Source organism: Marmota monax, unplaced genomic scaffold (assembly GCF_021218885.2).
Source record: "Marmota monax isolate L192 unplaced genomic scaffold, Marmota_monax_Labrador192_F-V1.1 WCK01_AAM20220418_F8-fsc00010, whole genome shotgun sequence".
Classification (NCBI taxonomy): domain Eukaryota; kingdom Metazoa; phylum Chordata; class Mammalia; order Rodentia; family Sciuridae; genus Marmota; species Marmota monax.
This window is the reverse complement of record NW_026692321.1, coordinates 19,145,945-19,166,239: the sequence shown is the minus strand read 5'-3', so window position 1 is coordinate 19,166,239 and position 20,295 is coordinate 19,145,945. Positions and strand designations below refer to the sequence as shown.

General features: G+C 44.8%; 1 protein-coding gene and 2 non-coding genes across 3 annotated transcripts; all 3 read right to left on the bottom strand.

Annotated features, from left to right (window-relative positions):
- Positions 1-270: 270 nt before the first annotated feature.
- On the bottom strand, positions 271-343 carry Trnaa-agc (transfer RNA alanine (anticodon AGC)). The gene has a single exon. It is a non-coding gene; the product is annotated as a tRNA-Ala (tRNA).
- A 335-nt stretch (positions 344-678) lies between these two features.
- On the bottom strand, positions 679-767 carry Trnay-gua (transfer RNA tyrosine (anticodon GUA)). Its single transcript is given in 2 exon segments — positions 679-714; positions 731-767. It is a non-coding gene; the product is annotated as a tRNA-Tyr (tRNA).
- A 9,735-nt stretch (positions 768-10,502) lies between these two features.
- On the bottom strand, positions 10,503-20,263 carry Tmem214 (transmembrane protein 214). The gene is made up of 17 exons (XM_046441434.2): positions 20,096-20,263; positions 19,085-19,284; positions 18,430-18,580; positions 18,037-18,171; positions 17,790-17,872; positions 17,286-17,391; positions 17,098-17,179; positions 16,704-16,805; positions 16,175-16,316; positions 15,674-15,765; positions 15,322-15,370; positions 15,031-15,144; positions 14,699-14,816; positions 13,675-13,771; positions 13,300-13,468; positions 13,017-13,168; positions 10,503-12,802 (listed from the first exon to the last, which is right to left on the bottom strand). The coding sequence occupies exons 1-17, from the start codon at positions 20,238-20,240 to the stop codon at positions 12,676-12,678; spliced, it is 2,064 nt and encodes a 687-aa protein (XP_046297390.1). The 5' UTR covers positions 20,241-20,263; the 3' UTR covers positions 10,503-12,675.
- Positions 20,264-20,295: the final 32 nt, after the last annotated feature.

Below are 20,295 nucleotides of genomic sequence, written 5' to 3'. Positions count from 1 at the left end.
GCCGTTTGGGGGCTCTGGCGGACAGGCGCGGCCGGGATTCCAGCCAAGTCTCTGTAGGCGGTTAACGGCCTGTCTCCCAGAGGCGGGAAAGATAAAAGTGACCGAGCAGGAGTCGGGAAAAGACTCACTGCGAATAAAAGGGAACCATATGGAGCCGATCACCGCTTAGCGTGCCCCTCATTATACTGTATATTAAAGCACCCACCCAGGTTCTGCCGATCTCCCCGCCAGCCAGTGTAAAGAGCAGAAAGAAAAAAAAAAACCTTCTAGTGGAGGATGCGGGCATCGATCCCGCTACCTCTCGCATGCTAAGCGAGCGCTCTACCATTTGAGCTAATCCCCCAGCTGCTGCTGTCTGCTTTCCTTTTGCCTTACAGGTTGTTTCGAGCGTCCACCGACCAGTGGATAGATCAACTGTAGTTAGGGATATTTATTTAACAATGGGAGCGGGGGCAAACTTTTGAAAATAAGGCATATAATAATTACACATAAAGAATAAAGTTCTACTTTGAGGCACACGTCGATATTAATTAGTATGTGACGCTTAACCGAGCTGTACTGTACACCAACACTGCCGGTCTTACCCGATATCCGAAGTACCAAACAGAAGTCATTGCCGACCTTGGAAGCCATATGCAATCGAACTAAATTGGGGTTAAAAAAAAAAATGACACGAAGTCCTTCGAGCCGGAATCGAACCAGCGACCTAAGGATTGCCACAGGATTTCCACTACAGTCCTCCGCTCTACCAACTGAGCTATCGAAGGCCCCGCTGCTCAGGAGGCCTGCAGGTTCCCTTCTAATAGCTATCGAGGCTATATTCTTTCAATGAGCCTGTTCCCCACCCCGATTTTCAGCCAAAGCAACCCGCCGGGACTGGAGTTTCTCCGGGTTCCATAGATCCGGAGATGGGTAAGAACGCTGCCCCAAACTCCAGTTCCTAACCCAAGGCGAAAGAAACCTAGGAAATGTGCTTCACTGACGTTTCCCTGCTTTTTACAGAATGTTGCGCCCTGTGGCACTGCCTACAGATCGCAAACGCGTAGACAGCCGTAACACGGTTGAGTTTCTGGGCAGCGTTTCTCCATCTTGTGGGCGCACGGGCTCCAAGTCGCGACGCGCAAATCCACTGCGTAAAGCCGATGCGATGCATCGTATTTGCTTCTTTAGTTCCACTGTTTCCTTCATTTTTCCGGGTCCCAGCAAAATGCATACTTTACTGATGCGAAGACATCCATCCTCTCAATCATCTAACTTTTTGTCGGAATCGATTCGTCCTGAACAGAACAAAAAAGGCTGTCCAGGCTGTGCCGAATCCCCTGGGCCCTGGCGGCCCTGCCGGCGGGGATTCGGGTGGGGCTTCGGGTGGGGCTGATGCGCCACCCACCCCGCAGCAGCTGCAAGCGTGGCGAGGGCAGCGAGCTGGATGTCCCGCACTTCCAGCCCTCGGAAGTACTCACAAGCAGGGAGGATTCTTCTGCCGCAACCCCAGAGACCCACGTTAGGTCGGGGACCGGACGGTCCTACAGTGCCCGGCTCGGGGCATTGGTCGCCCTTATGGGTTTATGCACAGGTACTCTTGCCCTTGGGGAATCGCGTTTCCGCTGGGCCTGGGACTCCCCAGCCCCCGAGGGTGTAGGTATCTTTTGTGGGATACCTACCTCTACCGCCACCCGGTTCACACTTGCTGATTTTTCTTTGGCCTGCAGTGCCAGCCCTCAAGCCTTGGCTCATCGAAAGCTATCGGATTATTAAAACACAGAAACCAACCCCGGCTCCTTTGTGAAAGCCTTGCTTCGTAGACTGTCACTGGGGTGAGTGTGCCGGGAGACCTGGCCTCCAGCTCCCGCCAAAGGCCAAACTGCCTGTGCTACCTTGAGCACAGGTAAATCCAGGCCCTGGCAAATCCAGGTCAGACAGTAGTTTTAGGTTAACTTCAGTCTGCTGCTGAGAACAATTAACCATTTTAAAGTGAGCAATTCTGTGTCATTTAGTGCAATCACCATGCTGTGCAAATATCACCTCCCTCTAGTTTCAAAACTTTTTAACCACCTCTGAATACATCCCCTACTGATATCGCTGGTTATCGGTGAAGAGTCCTGCTTCAAAATACCTTTAACGACATAAGAAAATATCAATATATTTCTGTTTACTTCTCTAGAATACATCTTAGGCATGGAATTGCTTGGTCAAATAGTATGAGACTTTTCAGACTTCTGATAAAGATTGCCAGATCACTTCCCAGGAACATACCAAATTCTATCATAGCATTCACTGAGTATATTATCAGTTGAAAAAAAATCATTATTAATATGATGGGCAAAAGTAAGTGGCATCTTATTTTATATTTGTATTTCTTGACTAATGAAGAGGGACTGTTTTCAAGTCCTTGTTCTTTTTCATTTATTTTATGAATTATATCTTTTATTCATATCTTCATCATGTTTAATGCTTTTCCTACTGGTTTGTAGAAATTTGTTTAAAACATTAAAGATGTGGTGGGGCGGGGGAGGCACACTCATACACTGCTGGTGGGACTGCAAATTGGTGCAGCCAATTTGGAAAGCAGTATGAAGATTTCTTGGAAAATTGGGAATGGAACCACCATTTCACCCAGCTATCCCTCTCCTCCATCTATACCCAAAGGACTTAAAAACAGCATACTACAGGGACAGAGCCACATCAATGTTTATAGTAGCACAATTCACAATAGTTAAACTGTGGAACCAACCTAGATGCCCTTCAATAGATGAATGGATAAAAAAAAATGTGGCTTATATACATAATGGAATATTACTCAGCAATAAAAGAGAATAAAATTATGGCATTTGTAGGTAAATGGATGGAGTTAGAGAAGATAATGCTAAGTGAAGTTAGCCAATCCCAAAAAACCAAATGCCAAATGTTTTCTTTGATATAAGGAGGATGATTCATAGTGGGATAGGGAGAGGAAGCATGGGAGAAATAGATGAACCTAGATAGGGCAGAGGGGTGGGAGGGGAAGGGAAGGGACATGGGGTTATTTATGATGGTGGATTATGATGATCATTATTATCTAAAGTACAGGTATGAAGGCATGAATTGATATAAATATACTATGTATACAACCAGAAATATGAAAAATTGTGCTCTATATGTGTAATAAGAATTATTACACATATGTAATGCATTCTGTCACAAATATAAAACATTAAATATGTATGTTATATATTTGTTACAAGTATTTTTCACTAGTTTGTTGTTTTTAAATTTTTTACCTATTATGCTTTGAATTATATACACATTTAAAAATTTTAGTAAAGTGACACTCATTTCATGATATTTTACCATTGCTTTAAAATTTAGAAAATTCTTTTCCAAGTGAAGGTTAAATATTCATTTTTATTTTCTTCTTTTTAAATTTTCTTCTTAATTCTATTTGAAACTTATTTAGGTATGTTGTGTGAATATAAAAACAAAACCACTTGTTCTCAACCTTAGCTGCACACTTAAATCACTTGGACAGCTTTAAAAAATGCTACTGTTGGGGCTAGAGTTGTGGCTTAGTAGTAGAGTGCTTGTCTGGTATGTGTGAGGCCCTGGGTTTGATCCTTAGCACTGCATATAAATAAATAAAATAACAGATCCATTGACAACTGAAAAGTATTTTTTAAAAACTGCTAATGCTTTGGTCTCACTCCTAGAGGTTTTTTTTTTTCCCCCTCTTGGGGAACAGGGCAGGTTTCCCAGGGAATGGACTCAGAGGCACTCCACCACTGAGCCACATCCCCAACCCTATTTTTTATTTTATTGAGAGACAGTGTCTCACTGAGTTTTTTAACAAGGATGGTTTTGAACTTGCAATCCTCCTGCCTCAGCCTCCCCAGTACTGAGATTACAGGCATGTGTCATCAGGCCCAGCCACTCCTGAGGTTTTTATATTTAGAAATCCAGAATTATGGCATTGCTCTTCATTATCTAAAACTGTCTAAACCTAGAAATTCTTTTAAAAATCATTTAAGGATTTTGTATGTTTTTGTTGCTTTTGTGAGTGGATCCTTACCTCATTATTCTCTATCACTAGAGTATGGAAAACATTTTTAAAATTTCATATCCAACTAATTTATTACCTTCCTTTTAGATCTAAAAGTTTCCTTTAAAAGAGTAACCCATTTTATTTTATATTGCTAATTTATTTTCTCTGCCTTATTGCCTAGGCTAGAACAGCAATCTCAAAACTCTGTTATACTCTAAAACACTATTGAGAATCCAAAAGATTTTAGTTTATTTGGATTGTACATATAGACATTGACCATATTGGAAATTACAAGTGACAGCTAGGTTCAGTGGCATACACCTATAATTCCAGTGACTTGGAAGGCTGAGGCAGGAGGATTGCAAGTCCTAGACCAGCCTCAGCAACTTTGAGAGGCCCTAAGCAATTTAATGGGACCCTGTCTCAAAACAAAAAATTAAAAGGGCTGGGCTATAGCTCAGTGATAAAGTGCTCTTGGGTTCAATCCCCACTACCAAAAAAAAAGAAAGAAAGAAAGAAAGGTGAGAAAAATGTAAATGTTATTTAATCAATTAAGAAATTAATAGCAATAAAAATTCTACAACATTTTAATAAACATTAAGTATATTTTCAAAAACAAAAACTTTATAACCAGTGTGATATTATTTTGTGGCATTATTTTATTCTTTTGCATACCTTTATACTTTATACTTTTGCATAATTACCCATCTGTATTACTATATTAAATCTCATTTGTTGCTCTGGTTGAGGTGTATGAAAAAAAGGTTGTATACAGATACATAGTTGGAAAGGAAAATAATATTTTAATAGCCTTTTTAGGTAATTCTGGACATTCTTTGCTACCACATCAAAATTTCAATATTCAACATTTACATAAAGGAGCTGGAGTTGTGGCTCAGCAGTAGAGTGCTCGTCTAACACGTGTGAGGCCCTGGGTTCAATCCTCAGTACTACATTTTAAAAAAACATAAAGGTATGGTGTCCATCTACAACTAAAAAATGATTTTAAAAAAAATCACAATTTTGAATATCACTACTGATTTCACTCAGAAAGTTTTAAGTTTAAGGAAGCTGACAAGGCGATGTAGGAAGATACCATTTTTCTAACACTGCAGTTCATTTGAAAGTCCAGAGTCTATTATTGGCAACAAATAGTGTCAGTTGTCTTCCTAGTGAAAGGCTCACTTTTTTCATTGAAGAAAATGTCTGCCAAGTACACACTAAACAATCGTGGTTTGTCAGTTCTTCTTTCAATTAAAAATGATGTTCCAAGACTTTATATATTGATAAAAGGGCCAATCTATCAAGAAAATATGACAATTATAAACAGATATGCATGAAACATTAGAATCATAAAATAGATGAAGCAAACATGAATAAAATTAAGAAGAAAAATAGACCGGGGGTAGAGCTTAGTGGTAGTGTGCATGCTTAGCATGCACAAGGTCCTGGGGCCAATCTCCAGCACCAAAAATAAATATATAAATAAATAATACAAATTGTTCAATAGCAGTTGGAAACTTCAGTATCCCATCTTCAGCAATAAATAGAACATCAAGACAGAAACTCAGTAAAGAAATGGAGGATCTAATCAATACTACAAACACACAAGATCTGACAAAAATCCATAGAACCATCCAACAACAGCCAAACTTACATTCTATTCAAGAGCACATAGAACATTCTCCTGGATGGATCACAGTTAGGCAACAAATAAATCTCAAGAAATTTCAAAGGGGGCTGGGGATGTGGCTCAAGCAGTAGCACGCTTGCCTGGCATGTGCGGGGCGCTGGGTTCGATCCTCAGCACCACATAAAAATAAAATAAGATGTTGTGTCCACCGAAAACTAAAAAATAAATATTAAAAATTCTCTCTCTCTCTCTAAAAAAAAAGAAAAAAAGAAATTTCAAAGGACTGAAATTGTAATGATGCTAGAAAACAATAAGAGAAGGAAAACTGGATAATCTGTTGTATGTGGAAATTAAACAACATAACTCTTAGGCAACAAATGGGCAAAGGGAATTGGAAAATTCTTAGAGGTGAATGGAAATGAGAGCATAACATATCAAAACATATGGGATGCGGCAAAAATAGTACTCAAGGGGAAATTTATAGCAGTACATGCTTATATTAAATTTAATATAGTATATGCCTATATTTAAAAAAGGAGAAAATGATCTCACATCATTAGCCTAACTTTATAATTTTCTAATTTGAACTAGGAAAAAAAAGGTAGCAGAAGGAGGGAAATAATACGTTAGAGGGAAATTAAATAAATAGAAAATAAAAAATAAGAAACTGATAAAACTTAAAGTTGGCTCATTGAAAGGATCAACAAAATTATCAACCTTTAGCAAAGATGACAAAGAAAGATAGAAGACACAAAAACTAAAATCAGAAAGGAATGTGGGGACTTCCTATCAAGCTTACAAAAATACAAAGGATTAAAAGAGAATAAGCCAGGGTGCACCTCCCAGTGGCTTGGGAGGCTGAGGCAGGAGGAAGAATTCAAGCCAGCCTCAGCAAATAATCGAGTTAATAAGCAACTCAGTGAGACCCTATCTCTAAATAAAATACAAAATAGGGCTGGGGATGTGGCTCAGTGGTCAAGTGCCCCTGAATTCAATCTCTGGTACCAAAAATAAATAAATGAAATAAAAGAGAATAAATACTATGACAAAAAATTAGGTAATCTAGGTTAAAAAGGACAAATTCCTAGGAAAAAAAATAAATGACCCAGACTGACTCCAGAAGAGAAAATCCTGAAAAGAAATATAAAAAGAGATTAAATCAGTAACCCAAAACCTCCCAATAGAAAGAAGTCCAGGACCAGAAAATTTTAATGTGAATTCTACCAAACATTTAAAGAAAGAATTAATATCAATCCTTTCAAACTCTTCTTAAAAATAGAAAAATTCTTCCTAATTCATTCTGTGAGGCCAATATCACACCGATAAGGAATTTCAAGGTCTCACAAGTAGCCAAATAATATAAATAAAACTAGACAAGGAACAACTACATATCAATATTCTTTATGAATAGTTGCAAAAATCCTCAACAACATAGTAGCAAACTGAATCCAACATCTTATCAAGAGGACAACAACAAGTGAGACTTATTGAAGTAAGGTGAGGGTGTTCACACAAGAAAATCAATCAGCATAATGCACATTGATAGGATGGAGTAGAAAATCATATGCTCATCTCAGTTGATGCAAAAAGGCATTTGGCAAAATCCATCACTGTTTCATGATGAAACATACAGAAAACTAGAACTGGAAGGGAACTTTCGTATTTATGAAAAACCCACAGCTTTGTATCATCCCAGTATGAAAGACTGAAAACTTTCTCTCTAAGATTGGGAAGACAAGGATGCCCACCTTCACCATTGCACTCCAAGTTCTAGTCAGAGCAACTAAACAAGAACAAGAAATAAAAGACATCCAAATGAGAAAGGAAGAAGTAAAATGACCCCATTTACAGATGACATGATCTGATACATAGAAAACCCCAAAGAATTTGCCAAAAAAAAAAAAAAATAGAGTTAAGAAACAAATTCAGCAAAGTAGCAGAGGACAAGAATGACAACACATTACCATAAACAGTTGTGTTTCTATACACCAGTAACGAACAATCTGAAAAGAAAACGATTGCATTTACAATAGTATCCGAAATGATAAAAGTGCTTTGGAATAAATATAAACATGGAGGTAGAAGAGTTGTACACTGAAAACTACAAAACATTGCCCAGAAAAATTAAAAGACCTAAACAAAAAGACATTCTGGGTGGATGGATTAGGAGGCTTAATATTGTTAAAATGACAATACCACCCAATCTATAAGTTCTCTACAATCCCTATCAAAATTCCAACGACTTATTGTATAAATAGAAACTACAATCCTCAAATTCATAAAGAATTTCAACATCTCCCAAGTAGCCAAATAATACTGAAAAAAACAAAGTTGGAGGACTCACACTTCCTGATATCAAGACTTTCTACAAAAATTAATACATTTTAATTAATACATTTTACCACTTCATCAAGGGCATTCTTAAGTGAAACTGGCTTTTTAAAAAGTAATGTGAAATGTTAGGGATGAGAAATACAATGACTATTAGTATATTTTGGAGCCACTGCCTTGATTCATACTTGTTTTCACACACAGCAGAGCTCATGTCAATGCTGGAACAAAGGTGAATGATATTTTACTATTATTATGAAAATAATTCTGAATTCTCAGAATCCCTAAAAGGGTCGTAAGACTCCCCAGAGTCCACTGAACACACTTTGAAAATCAATAGGGGGCTGGGGATGTGGCTCAAGCGGTAGTGCACTCGCCTGGCATGCGTGCGGCCCGGGTTCGATCCTCAGCACCACATACCAAAAAAGATGTTGTGTCCGCCGAAAACTAAAATAAATGTTAAAATTCTCTTTCTCTCTCTATCTAAAAAAAAAAAATCAATAGGTTAGAAAGTTGACACCTTTTTTTTTTGGTACCAGGGATGAAATCCAGGAGGCTTAACCACTGAGCCACATCCACAGCCCTTTTTTGTATTTTATTTAGAGAGAGGGTCTTGCTGAGTTGTGTCTCAATAAGTTTCTAAGGCTGGCTTTGAATCCATGATCCTCCTGCCTTAGCCTCCCGAGCTACTACTGTACGCCATCACAATGCAATGTTTAATAATGATAGTGACAGCTGGGTGCTGTGATATACATCTGTAATCCCAGTGGCTCAGGGGGCTGAGGCAGGAGGACTGAGAATTCAAAGCCAGCCTAAGCAAAAGCAAAGCCCTAAACAACTCAGTGAGACCCTGTCTCTAAATAAAATACAAAATAGGGCCCGGGATGTGGCTCAGTAGTCGAGTGTCTCTGAGTTCAATCCCTGGTACCCGCCCCCACCCCCCAAAAAAAACACAAATATTAATAATAAAGTAATAATAATGATGATGATAAAATGACAGTAGGCTGCCCAGGTTCTTTATTTTAATATTATAGTCCAAATAACTTCAGAGCCTTAAACTTTGGTGAGGATTTTTCCAGGCAGCTTCCTTGATGGCCTCATTTGGCTTACAGAGGATTTCACTTAATGGCCTTCTTCAGGTGCCCAATGAACTATGAGGAGAAAATTTAAATTATCTCTGACTTCAGAGATTCTCCACCATCAACACACAGGGATCTTATTAGCCTGGTCTTTTCTCCCACTCTAGCTTGTAGACATAGACAGTAACATTTTCTTCCAGTAGTATTTGATGTTCTGTATGTGACATGTGACTAAATGTGAAAACTAAACCATGCTTTTCTCTGTAGTTTTAACACTACTGCACTTGGGATTAAGAGTAGAAAACCTTGCTTTCCCTATCTCAGAAAAACATTTCTAGGTATCACTTTCAGCCCCAGATTTTTCCATAGTAGAATCTGTTCCCGGGTAAATACTCATGATGCCAGATTCCCTCAATAGTATCCAGAGATGGAGCCAAACCATCAAAAGAAGTGGCTGTGGCCCAGGAATCATGGAACAGGTCGTCTAATAGGAACATGGCAAATTTATGAGAAACTCAAATTTAAGTGAAGAAACTTCCAGTTGACTTTTCCTTTTTTAGTGTGATTTCCTAATCCTACACAGAAACAATTGCTTCAGGATGAGAGTTATGATTTCAATTCATCTGAATCTCAAGTCTGATGTTTGGGACCTGGAACCTAAATCTTATCTCTTTGGTGGGAGAGATTCTAACTATAAATATTTGTAGCGATCAATGTCATGGCATTGTGGAAAGGCATAATGCCACAGACCAAAAGACTAGAGGTTGCCAGTGGCTCTGGGAGAGGGGGAGGGAGGAACAGGTGAAGTCCAGGGGATTTCTAGATCAGTGAAGCTGGCATGTAAAGTGGAAGACATATATCATTAGGCATTTAGCGTAACCTACTGAGTGTACAAAACAAATAGTGAAACCCAGTATAAGCTGTGTACTTTGGGTGGTAACCATGAGGCAGTATAGATTAATCAATCAACACATGCAGGTACCACAATGGTGTGAGATGTTGGTGGGGAGGCAGTGTGTGTGTGTGTGTGCGCGTGCAGAGAAGGTGGGAGCCTATACTTTTGCTCATTTTTTAATAGTCTAAAGAAGTTAAGACTATTAAAAATTAGTAACTGGGGTGCACTAACACAGTAAAAAATTATGCCAACACTCATCACCACATTGGGAATACACGCTTTTTACTAATAGGCAGAATATTCAAGATTCTATAAATATTCACCCATACCCTGGAAGCTGCCTCCAGATTCCTTTATATTTCCAAGTCTAGGGCAACAGAAACTGCCCAATATAAATGGAATACCATAGGGAAAAGCAGTCCCTTAATGCCTTCAAGCACCTTTGGGAACAGAACTGTGAAGCTTATGTAGTAAGAGGATGGATCACTTTAAGCATCCACTTAAATCAAAACCCCTTAGGAGTTATTAAAATGCTCAGAAGTCATCCAATCGCAAAAACATCAGTGTATTTGACAGTGGGGCATTTGAAATAGGGAAAGATCCACTCTGGGGTGGGACGGCATTTTGAGAATGGACACATAATACCTCAGGTGTGAGTCTAGCCATATATGTCTATAGTAAGTCAGATGACCTACCAGCCTGTCCTGTTCAGAAAACCGAAGCTATGGACTACACACACACACAGAGAAACATGGAAACTTGCTTTCAGACTTACAAAATAATAGGACAGTTTAGAAATGAGGTGTATTATTTTTAGGTCCACACAAGTGTTGGCAATCACTAGAGATAATGATACTCAAACTGCCCTACTGCCTATTAAGGTGTCAGTATCATTCAGAGAGGCTGTGGGGACTCCTACAATCTAAATTGACTAAAAAAATGTTGACCTCAAGGGCTAGTTTCAGAAATGACATGAATCTAATAAGGTAAATCTAGTACAAACATTAGAAGCCAGCACAGCACTTGTAACATTGTGAGGTGCTAAATTCAAAGAACTCAGCCCAGGAGCCTTAGACTGGTTATCATGGTAGGGAATGCTATCTTGGCTTGTGCTGTTGCTGACCCAGCCTCCCAGTCCAACTTACCTTGAATACAGCTAGTTACAAGCACTTCCTATTCTTAGGGAACCTGTTTGTGCCTAATTGAGGAAATGCCCAAGGTTCTGGGGCTCTTGAACAATCCAGCCCAGCAGGCCTACACCTTGGTTGGCTCTTTGCTGGGTAATGTTTCTCTTCTCTGGGAAAAATGGTCATGGCTAACTGTCACTAGGTAAGCAAGGAATACGCCTCACATGGGTTGTTTGCTTCCCAAGAGAAGAGGCAATAAAAGCGTATAGTGCTATAGTCTTCATGACCTCACTTTGGGTCAAGCATCTGCACATTTTCTATAATCTCACTGTGGGAAAAGCAAGGGTATCTAAGCACCACAAGGTGCCAGGGAAGCAGAAATCATCCTGTGAAGTTAGAATGGCATCCCTAAGAACTGCTTAGATTTGAGACATTGAGGAAAGAAACCTGGGTAAGAACTGAACATGGGCCTGATTTTTATTTATGTCTCAGACAAAAATTAGAAAGGGACTTTGGTGATAAGTCCTGGGTTTGTCTCTTGGAGTCATTATCTTTCACTCACTTTCTCATAAAACATTCAAGCTATCGAGGCAAATCTTGGAATGTGAATCACAGTAACAAGTCAGACAATATAGTTAGGGTAACAAGAGGAAGGGTGTCTAGCTTTGTTGAACGATGGATATAGACTTTCCCTGCCAGAAGCTCAAATACAATCAATGGCTACAATCCTCAGGAGGGCAGGGGGACTACTATTTTGTTGTCTTTCCCATAACTATAATTTCTGTACAACAACACAGAGAGGAAAGCTAGAAATCAAACCTGTGTCCTTTATTTCACCTAGTAGGCACACCTAGGAGCCATATGTGGACTCCTGTCTCAACAGGCTAATGGAAGGTTCCTGGGGCCCAAGGCACACAGCTACCTGGGCTCTGCTTTCCAGGTGGATAGTAGGGTGGGTAGTGGAGAAACTGAACTTTGAGGCAGAGCCCCCAGCACTGAAGTGGTATGGAGAGTTGATGTTAGGTAGGACTCTGATGGGAGCGGGTAGTGATAGACCTCAAAGGGCCTTCTGGGTGTTCTGAGGTAAGATGCATTTCCACCAGGCCCCCAGATCCACTGTCAGCACATGCAGGCTGCAGGCAGAGGTGAAGCTGCTGTTGCCCACTGTGCTGCTCGATCAGTCTGGAAGCCGCTAGTCTTTTTCTGTTGTAACTAAGGTTGTGACTGATAATGAAAAGAGAGACTGTGAAACTTGCTGAGAGTCTCATCTTTTTGGAGATGAATTTGGGGCTTTAGAAGTGAGATGGAGGGCAGTGGAGAGCAGGAGGCAAGAGAGTAGTATAGGTTACCAGCCCAAGGATGAAGGCCCATTGCACAGCTCCCACAAAGCCCTGTGGGTCCTCCCATGGACTTGTGGGCAGATTGAGAGATCTCTGGCCCAGCCCCTACTAAAGATGGAGGAACTGGGCCAGAAGCAACTGACTACTTTGCCTAGGAGACAGAACTCAGGCACCAAATTAAAAGAGTCACCTTCTACCCTCCAGCAGTCTCAGATGGCCTGCTTATGACAGAATCAGTGGTCAGGAAGGCAGGGCCTATTGCTGGGATATCATGGCAAGTCCCCAGTCCAAGAAAGCTACTGTGATGTCCTGTAGGCAGAGCCAGGTCCAGTGGACAGCCTCGTTGAGCTGTGTCCTCAGGCAGTCCCAGGTCACCTCACCTCTGGGAGAAAAGCAGAATATTTTAGGGGCAGGGGTATGTGTGCATGCAGCTGTGTCAAATCACAGGCTGTAGCTTAGACCCACAACCTTCATTCCAGAGTGGCCCGGGTATGTAAGGATCAGGGCAGCATGAGACTGAATAATGATGCACTGTCCCGGGGACAGAAAGTAGGCCCATTAGGAGGGCCTGCCCGAGCTCTGGGTGAAGGTCTTACCTGCACACCTCATGGCAGTACTCCTGGGCTCGGGAAAGAGCCTCAAGCAGCATATGCCAAATAGGCAGCAGCACACTCTGGTAGAGAAGCAGGAACAGCTCCCTCAGATAATGGAGCAGCTGGTGCAGGGTGTCAGGAAGCTGAATCTGTAGCTAAACAATGGGGAATGGCTGGGGTCAGGGCACCCAGGGCAATGCATCCTGGCCCTAAGGATCCTATCCACATTGGGCTATATCTTCCCAAGATCTCTTGGGAAGACCAGCCCGTCTCTTTTCGTGCTTACCCTCTGAGAGAGGCTGGTGAAGCTGTCACTAAACCAGGCAAGGTGGGAGGCACAGTGGGCAGAAAGGAAGCTGACTGTGGCATTGGTGTGGGCCCAGGCCTGTTGCAAACTGGGTTGTATCATGGTAAGCAGGTGGGAGCCACAGGCTGGCAATGTCTCCTCTAGCCAGCTGTGGAGAAGACAGAGGGGATGAGAGGGTTCTTAGCTCCTGCAGGCCAGTTCAGCTCCTCAAAAATTGCTAGGGAAAGGGAGGCCTTGAGAAAGGAAGACCACAGCACCTCCTGTTGATTGCTAATTCCCACATAGCCACCTGTACCACCCTGAACCCCAAACCTTCCCTCTTACACTCCTCTATCTTCCCTGGGAGCAGCTCACCTGTAGCCTTGCAGGCTGTAGGAGTAAAGTCTGGCATATACTTGCTGGCCAGCAGGCAAGAAACCAGATGACTGAAGCAACCTGCCAGTGAGGGAGGCTGAGAAAAGGAGGCCCTGGTGAGCTGGGAGTTGAGAGGGGCAGGGACTTGGATGACAGACAGATAAAGTCCCTGGGCAGGCAAAGTGAGGTGGAGCAGTGGGGCAGAACTTTGAGTGCTCAAGGGTTGAAAAGCTGACTTCAATTAGTCTGGAGCAGGCTTGGAGGGAGGCATGTGAGCCTAGGGGGCTGAATCTTCTCTTGGGTCAGGTGAACAGGAGGAACAGGCATAAGGTGGAGTCCTGGACTTGGGTGTCAGGAAGCCTCAGGTCTGAGCATTTGCCCTTCTATTTACTAGCTGTGATTTTATTTATTTATTTTTTAATTTTAGGCAGTACTGGGGATTGAACCCAGGGGTGCTCTATCACTGGACTATTCCCTATCCCTTATTTTTTATATTGAGATAGAGTCTTGTTAAGTTGCTGAGGCTAGCCTTAAACTTGAGATCCTCCTGCCTCAGCCTCCCAAGTCACTGGGATTACAGGCATGTGCTAATATGCCCAGCTTGCCCATTTTTTTATTTTTTGAGACAGGGTCTTGCTAAGTTGCTTGGGCTGGCCTCAAACTTGCAATCCCCTTGCCTTAGCCTTACAAGTAATTATTAGCACAGGTATGTGCCACTGTGTGCTAGCTATGATATTAAGCTAATAGTTAAATATTTCTGAGCTTCAATTTCCTCAGGAATTAAAAGGAGGTTAATACTTAAGTCAACGGATGTCTTGAATATACAATTATTTCTATACTGCAAGCACCAGTGCACTCTGAAGTGGTAATGTCACATTTTTAGACAGAAAACAGAAAATTCAGTCTGAAAAATGTTCATTTGGTGGCATTGAGAATACATTAGGACAAATGTAGGTACTGGGGTGCTACATCTAGCTCTGTGCCCACCATCTTCTCTCTTTCTCGATTGCCAATCACCGCTTACCATGAAAAGAGTTGTGTGACCGGATGTCATGACACAGGAAACCTATGGCAAAGACCAGCAGCAATAGCAATAGCCGGGTCCAGGGTGGCCGAGGGCCCCGTGCCTGTTGCAACAAGCCCTGGTAGGAGACGGGAAGAAACAGTGGTCAGAAGGGAGAGTCTGGTCCTTGCCTCTAGGCAGGCCTCTTCTAGGAGGAAGGCCTGCACATTAGCCCCAAGTCAGGGGTGAGGTGGGGGCAAGACATGTGGGGCAGGGGTATGATCCAGGCCCAACCCGGAGAATACTGAGAGATGTAGGACCATTAGTTGGTTGGAGAAGCTGAGTGCTCGCACCTTGCAGGCCACATCACAGGTGACAACATGCTGGTTGTTACTGCTGCCCTTCTTTAGTAGCTCCTGGTTGGTAAGCTTGAAGGACTGAATGGTTTCTTGCAGAGGCTTCTGTACCTTTAAGACAACAAAAGCTGGATTGAGAACATGAGATCTAGCCCATTAGAGAATCCTGAGCCTCCACCCTGTTTCACTTTTCATGCCAAGAACAGAGGGAAAGGAAGACAGTGGCTGAAGGGCACGAACTCAGAACCCAGGTGAGGCCCAGCCTGCTATATCCTCTTAGCTCCTTACCTTCTTGGGAATCCGCTCCCAGGACTTGAGCAAGTGCTCCAACAGCAGGCTGTGGGGAAAGCACACCCTTGTATTTAGGTGGCTGCTCAGCCTTCCCACCTTCTTATAACCCCCTGTGGCCCTGGCTCCTTCAGAATGAAAGACCTTCCACCCCCTATCCACAGAGAAGCAGCTCCCTAGAGGGAGGAAAGGGAGGGAACTCCAACAAAACTCCTACTGAAGCTGGGTGGTATGAGCTAACAGAACAAAGACCAATGTTCCCCCTACTTCTAGGATAAGGACGGGCCAGTCACAGGCTGGGGAGCATGAACTGGGAGGCTTCTCTGTGGATCAGAGCCCTACCCCCACCTGCCTGGATTGTGACAGGTGTTTGATGTACAGCTGCCTCCAGATGCTGGTGCTGAGGGGGTCTACTGTCAGGCACTGGGTCAGGCTGCCCAGGAGCTGCAGAAGAGGACACAAGAGAGATTGCTGAGGGTTGGGGCTGATAGAGAGGGAAAACACCCAGAGGCCACCTGGGCAGCACATCCACCCCACAGGTGTAGAAATACGATCAAGATTCCTGTAAGCTCTGAGAGACGCTATCAGGGGGAAGAGGGGCTCCTGAGCTAGAGACTGAACTCAAAGATTGCTCATTTCTAAGGCACAGGACACCAAAGATGTCCCAGGCCTGAATATGCTACCCTTTAACAATTGTGCTCCTAAAGGCAGGTGTGAGGGAGTAGACAGGTGGCTGTGGAAGTGAACTAAGGAAATACTGGGATACAGGCTCCAAGAAGACAGGACCTTTGTCAGCAGACGGAGCTACCAGAGCTGAACTGGGCAAGTGACAAGCCTGACGCCAGTTCCTTACCTCTTTCTTCATCCCAGACGGACAGTTAGGGGTGGCTCTGGACAGGAAGGAAGGGAAGTAGGTATGCAGGGTAGATTCCGGCTTTGCTCCAAATGCCAGCACCTTCAGTCGGGGGTAGAGCTTACACAGCTGTTCCTGCAGGCTGCAGAGGGGTGGGAGGAGGTCCAGGCACAGCTGTAAAAGGAGCTATGCCACTGAGCCTTTTGCCTGCCTCACAGCCCACGCCCTGGCTGAGGGGAGAGTCACTAAAGACCTTGTGATGACTATGAATATTTTAAATCAGGACTCCTTGGAAAATCTGTTGAAAGACACAGGCCCTCCCTCTCCTTATGGAAATATCCACGTGCTAATCACACTCAAGGGTTATATAATTTTGGGGATTCACTGATTCCTTGAAATCCACCCTTGAACTTCTAGGCTGTGAACCTCAGATCTTGGGCAGCTGGGGGAGAAGGGATGGAAATATAGTGCCTGGGCCTGACCTTGAACTAGGATCCCTTCACAGCAGGGCTGAGCAGGGCAGACCTACCTGGGTGACAAGGAGTTGTTGGGCATATAGGCAAAGTCCAAAAGTGGGAAGAAGTCCTTGGGGCCAATCATGCCAAAGCCCTTGGTGAGGTTTGGATGCATCCTTGAGGACAGAGGGAGGAAGAAACAGGCTTGTTGGAGACCACTACTCAGGTCAGCTGTTTGGCCACGACCCTAGTTAGGACAATATACAGGAAAAAGGGCATAAACACTACCCCTCCCCCAGCCCTTAATGGTTCCCTCCCTTTCCTTCCTCACCATCACATTTGGAGGTGGGAGGAGCTGTCCTGATTTTCCTCGCATCTATGGAGACCAGGATCACAGCATCCCATTTTGCCGAAACAGCATCCTGTGGACACCCTGGGCCTTCCCCTTGCTGTCCCCCCATTACTCACAGGAGCAGCCGATCCAGGTATGAGATGGCAAAGGGAGACAGAGACTTGATGCCCAGCACAGGCAGCATGATCCCCAGCCACACTACAGAGACAAAGGTCAGGGAGAAGGCTTCAGCCTGTCCACTGGGCACACCAAGGGGAGTGCCCGGGCTCCAAGACCTTCCCTTTCTTCCTCACTTCCTTGTTACCTTTCAGTCCCTCGGTGAGGTTGGCAAAACCTGCTTGTCCCAGGGCCCACATGATGGTCAGGCACTTTGCTGGCCGGTTCTGGTGGGACCTCAGCAGTTCCAGGAACTGAGAAGGGATGGGGGGTCAGGACAAGAGAGATCACCAGGGCAGGGCAGAGTAAGGTGGGAAGAGAGACGTCAACTGAGAGAAAAAGAGTCAGCCAAGTGATAGTGGAGCACTATAGCAGTGTGGTGTACTGATTCACAGAATGGGCTTCACCCATACTTTGCACTTTCTGGTTGGCTAGACCTGGGAAAGCTGCAGAACCCTCTGTGCCAAATCTTCCCACTGTCAGGAAGGGGTCAATAGTGCATTCTCATGCATATCAGAGAGAGCTCACAGCATCATGCACCATTCCTGGTGTTATAGGGTCTCCCTCTATCTCACTACATAGTCCAACAATTAGATTCTGAATAGCCTCCCCAGTCCTGGCCCTGGTGACCCCAACACCATCCAAAGCTTACCTTGCTCAGATTCATGGTGGCAATCTTGGGCTTGTCTTGTAGAATGGCCTGGATGCAGATGCGGTAACCATGTAATGACTCCCCTGGAGAGACACACGTTTTAAACTGTTACATTACTTGGCTTCCCAAACCTGAAATCTCCCCTCCTGGGAGCTGTAAGCCCAGAAGCTGGGCCCACTGAGTCTTAATCTCCTCCCTTTCCAAAAAGTGTCAAAATCGGCACATTTCTCTGCTGGGCCCCTCTCACCTGGTGTCTTATCGAGTTCTTGCAACATGGTGAACAGACAATGGTCAAAAAAGAGGTCCAGAGACCCTGATGCCTTTGCCAGGAGCCCTCGGATGATCCCGCGCAGCTCTCGGCTCACCAGGCTGTAGGGATAATCTGGGGCCCGTTGGCCTCTATGTGAGTACTGGGACCAAATGCCCTGCCAGTCTGAGAATGCTGGTGCTCTCCCTTGAGAACAGTGAGTGGGGGCAGAGGTCCCTGAGGCTGATGTTCCTCCCTCTCCCAAGGAAGCCCACACACTTGCACAGCCAAGTATGAATCAGGATGATGGGGGCACTGAGCTCTGTTATGAACAAATAGCCTTTCTAGAATTTTCTTGATTTTGTCTGAGCTAAGGGTGTTGGGAAGACTAACCATGAGTATGCTGGCTGAGTGTGGGTTCACTCTGAGGAGCCTGGAGCTTGTAGTTGAGGTAGCTGGCCAGGTCCTTCAACCACACAGAGGGGTTTCCAACGAACACACTCTGGCTCTTGTCCAGTTCCTTCTGCAGAGCTGCCACATCCAGCTGCCAAAGATAAACGCCTCCATGGTGAGTTGGGAGTGAGTGGAAGGAAAGAAGGGTGGTGGTGGTGGGAATGGACAAATGATGTGGTAGTAGGAAGCAATAAGGTTTCTGTTTTTAGCATAAGTATGTAGAATGCCATCATTATGTTACATGCACAAAAAGTGTGGACGAGGACAGCTGAGGATGCTGATCTCATGGCCCTGTGCTCTTAAGCCATAAAGAGGAAAAAAACAAGGACAAGATGGAAAGTGTAAGATTACTGCTTCCGTGGGAGAGGGAACCAGAATCAGCTTCTCTATCCCCTCCCTGGTACACCCTACAGATTTCCCATATCCCTTCCATTCTTGACTGCAAATATTCCATCTCCTTGGGGTTTTCATCTTTTCCTGAACTCCGCCTAATTAATAGAATCCCAAATCCCACAGGTCCCTAACTGCCTGTCCCCATCTTCTCTGCTCTTCAAGCCCCTGAATCTTTCTACACCTCATGTCTAGGGATACTCACAGCTCTCATGGCCTCCTCTAGGCTGCGGAAGCGGCCCTGCTTCTGATTTTGGTTGGTGACAGCTGCTACCTTCTTCGGCTGCTTCTTGTTGGCGGGTTTCTTAGGATCCACAGCAGGGGGTGGAACCTGTTCCTTATTTTGCCTCTTCATGATTTTCTCAAAGCCCCGTTCATAAAGGGTGCTTGTGGTCTGGATTGGAGCTGGGGTGAAAACAGGCAGAGAAAGGGGGCCACACTTAAGTCCCTAGGACCTCACAGGAACCATGGTCTCCTCCACCATACCAGCACCTAATTCATCTGCAAGGAGGAGGTCTCCTCAACTCCTCTTGCTGGTTGCTTAGGAGCAGGGCAGGGAGTCCTCCTGTTGGCTGCTTTTGGTCATCACAACGCCAGTCCAGGGCTCTTGAACAGAGGCCAGGCAGTTCTTCATTAGACAAATTAGAGTGTATGGGAACTGGTAGAGGTGTGGATACAGAGGATTGGCCTCTTTGGTGCGTGTTACTAGAGCTCAGGTTTTTTCCTTCTTGGTTCTGAGGTGACAAGTCTATAATCAACAAGTGACAAGTGTTCTCCACCCCTCAGATGCACTCCTGGTGCGTGCTGAGTGTGTGGCGGGTCATTTCTCTCACTAGTGGGCCTCCCAACGGTCCCTCCTGGACCTGCTGGTTACTTAAGGGGTGAGGTAGCACAGTGCTGGCCTCTCCGCGGGGAGAGGCCAGCGAAGGCCAGGGCAGCTGGGAGTGTTGTGTGCAGAGACCTGAGGGGCTGAAGACCAAAACCCAGTTCCCCTCGACACGGAAACCTGGGCCAGCTGACTCCGCTGGGCCTCAGTTTTCCCATCTGTGCCGTGAAGACAGCCACCTCCCCTTGAGCCATCTGGCAGGGTGGCCTCGGGGTCAGCCCGCGGGCTCCCGATCCGAGAGCCCGCCAGAGTTTGGTGCCCGGGCTCAGGGAGCTGCCCCTGCGCCCCTGCCCGGTAGGCCGGGGACGGTGGCGGCGGGCGGGTACTCACGGGTCAGGTCGTATTTCCACACTCCGTTCGCCTCCCCGAGCGCCCGGCGGTCCCCGCCGCCGCCTCGACCACCGCCGCCGGCCGTCGGCCGCCGGCCCTTCTTCACCACCTCCCAGCGCCCCCCGCCCGCCGCCCTGGCCGCCATGGCTCCGGCCCTCCGCCTGACCACCTCCCGGCTTTCCGGCCGGCTCGGGCGCGCG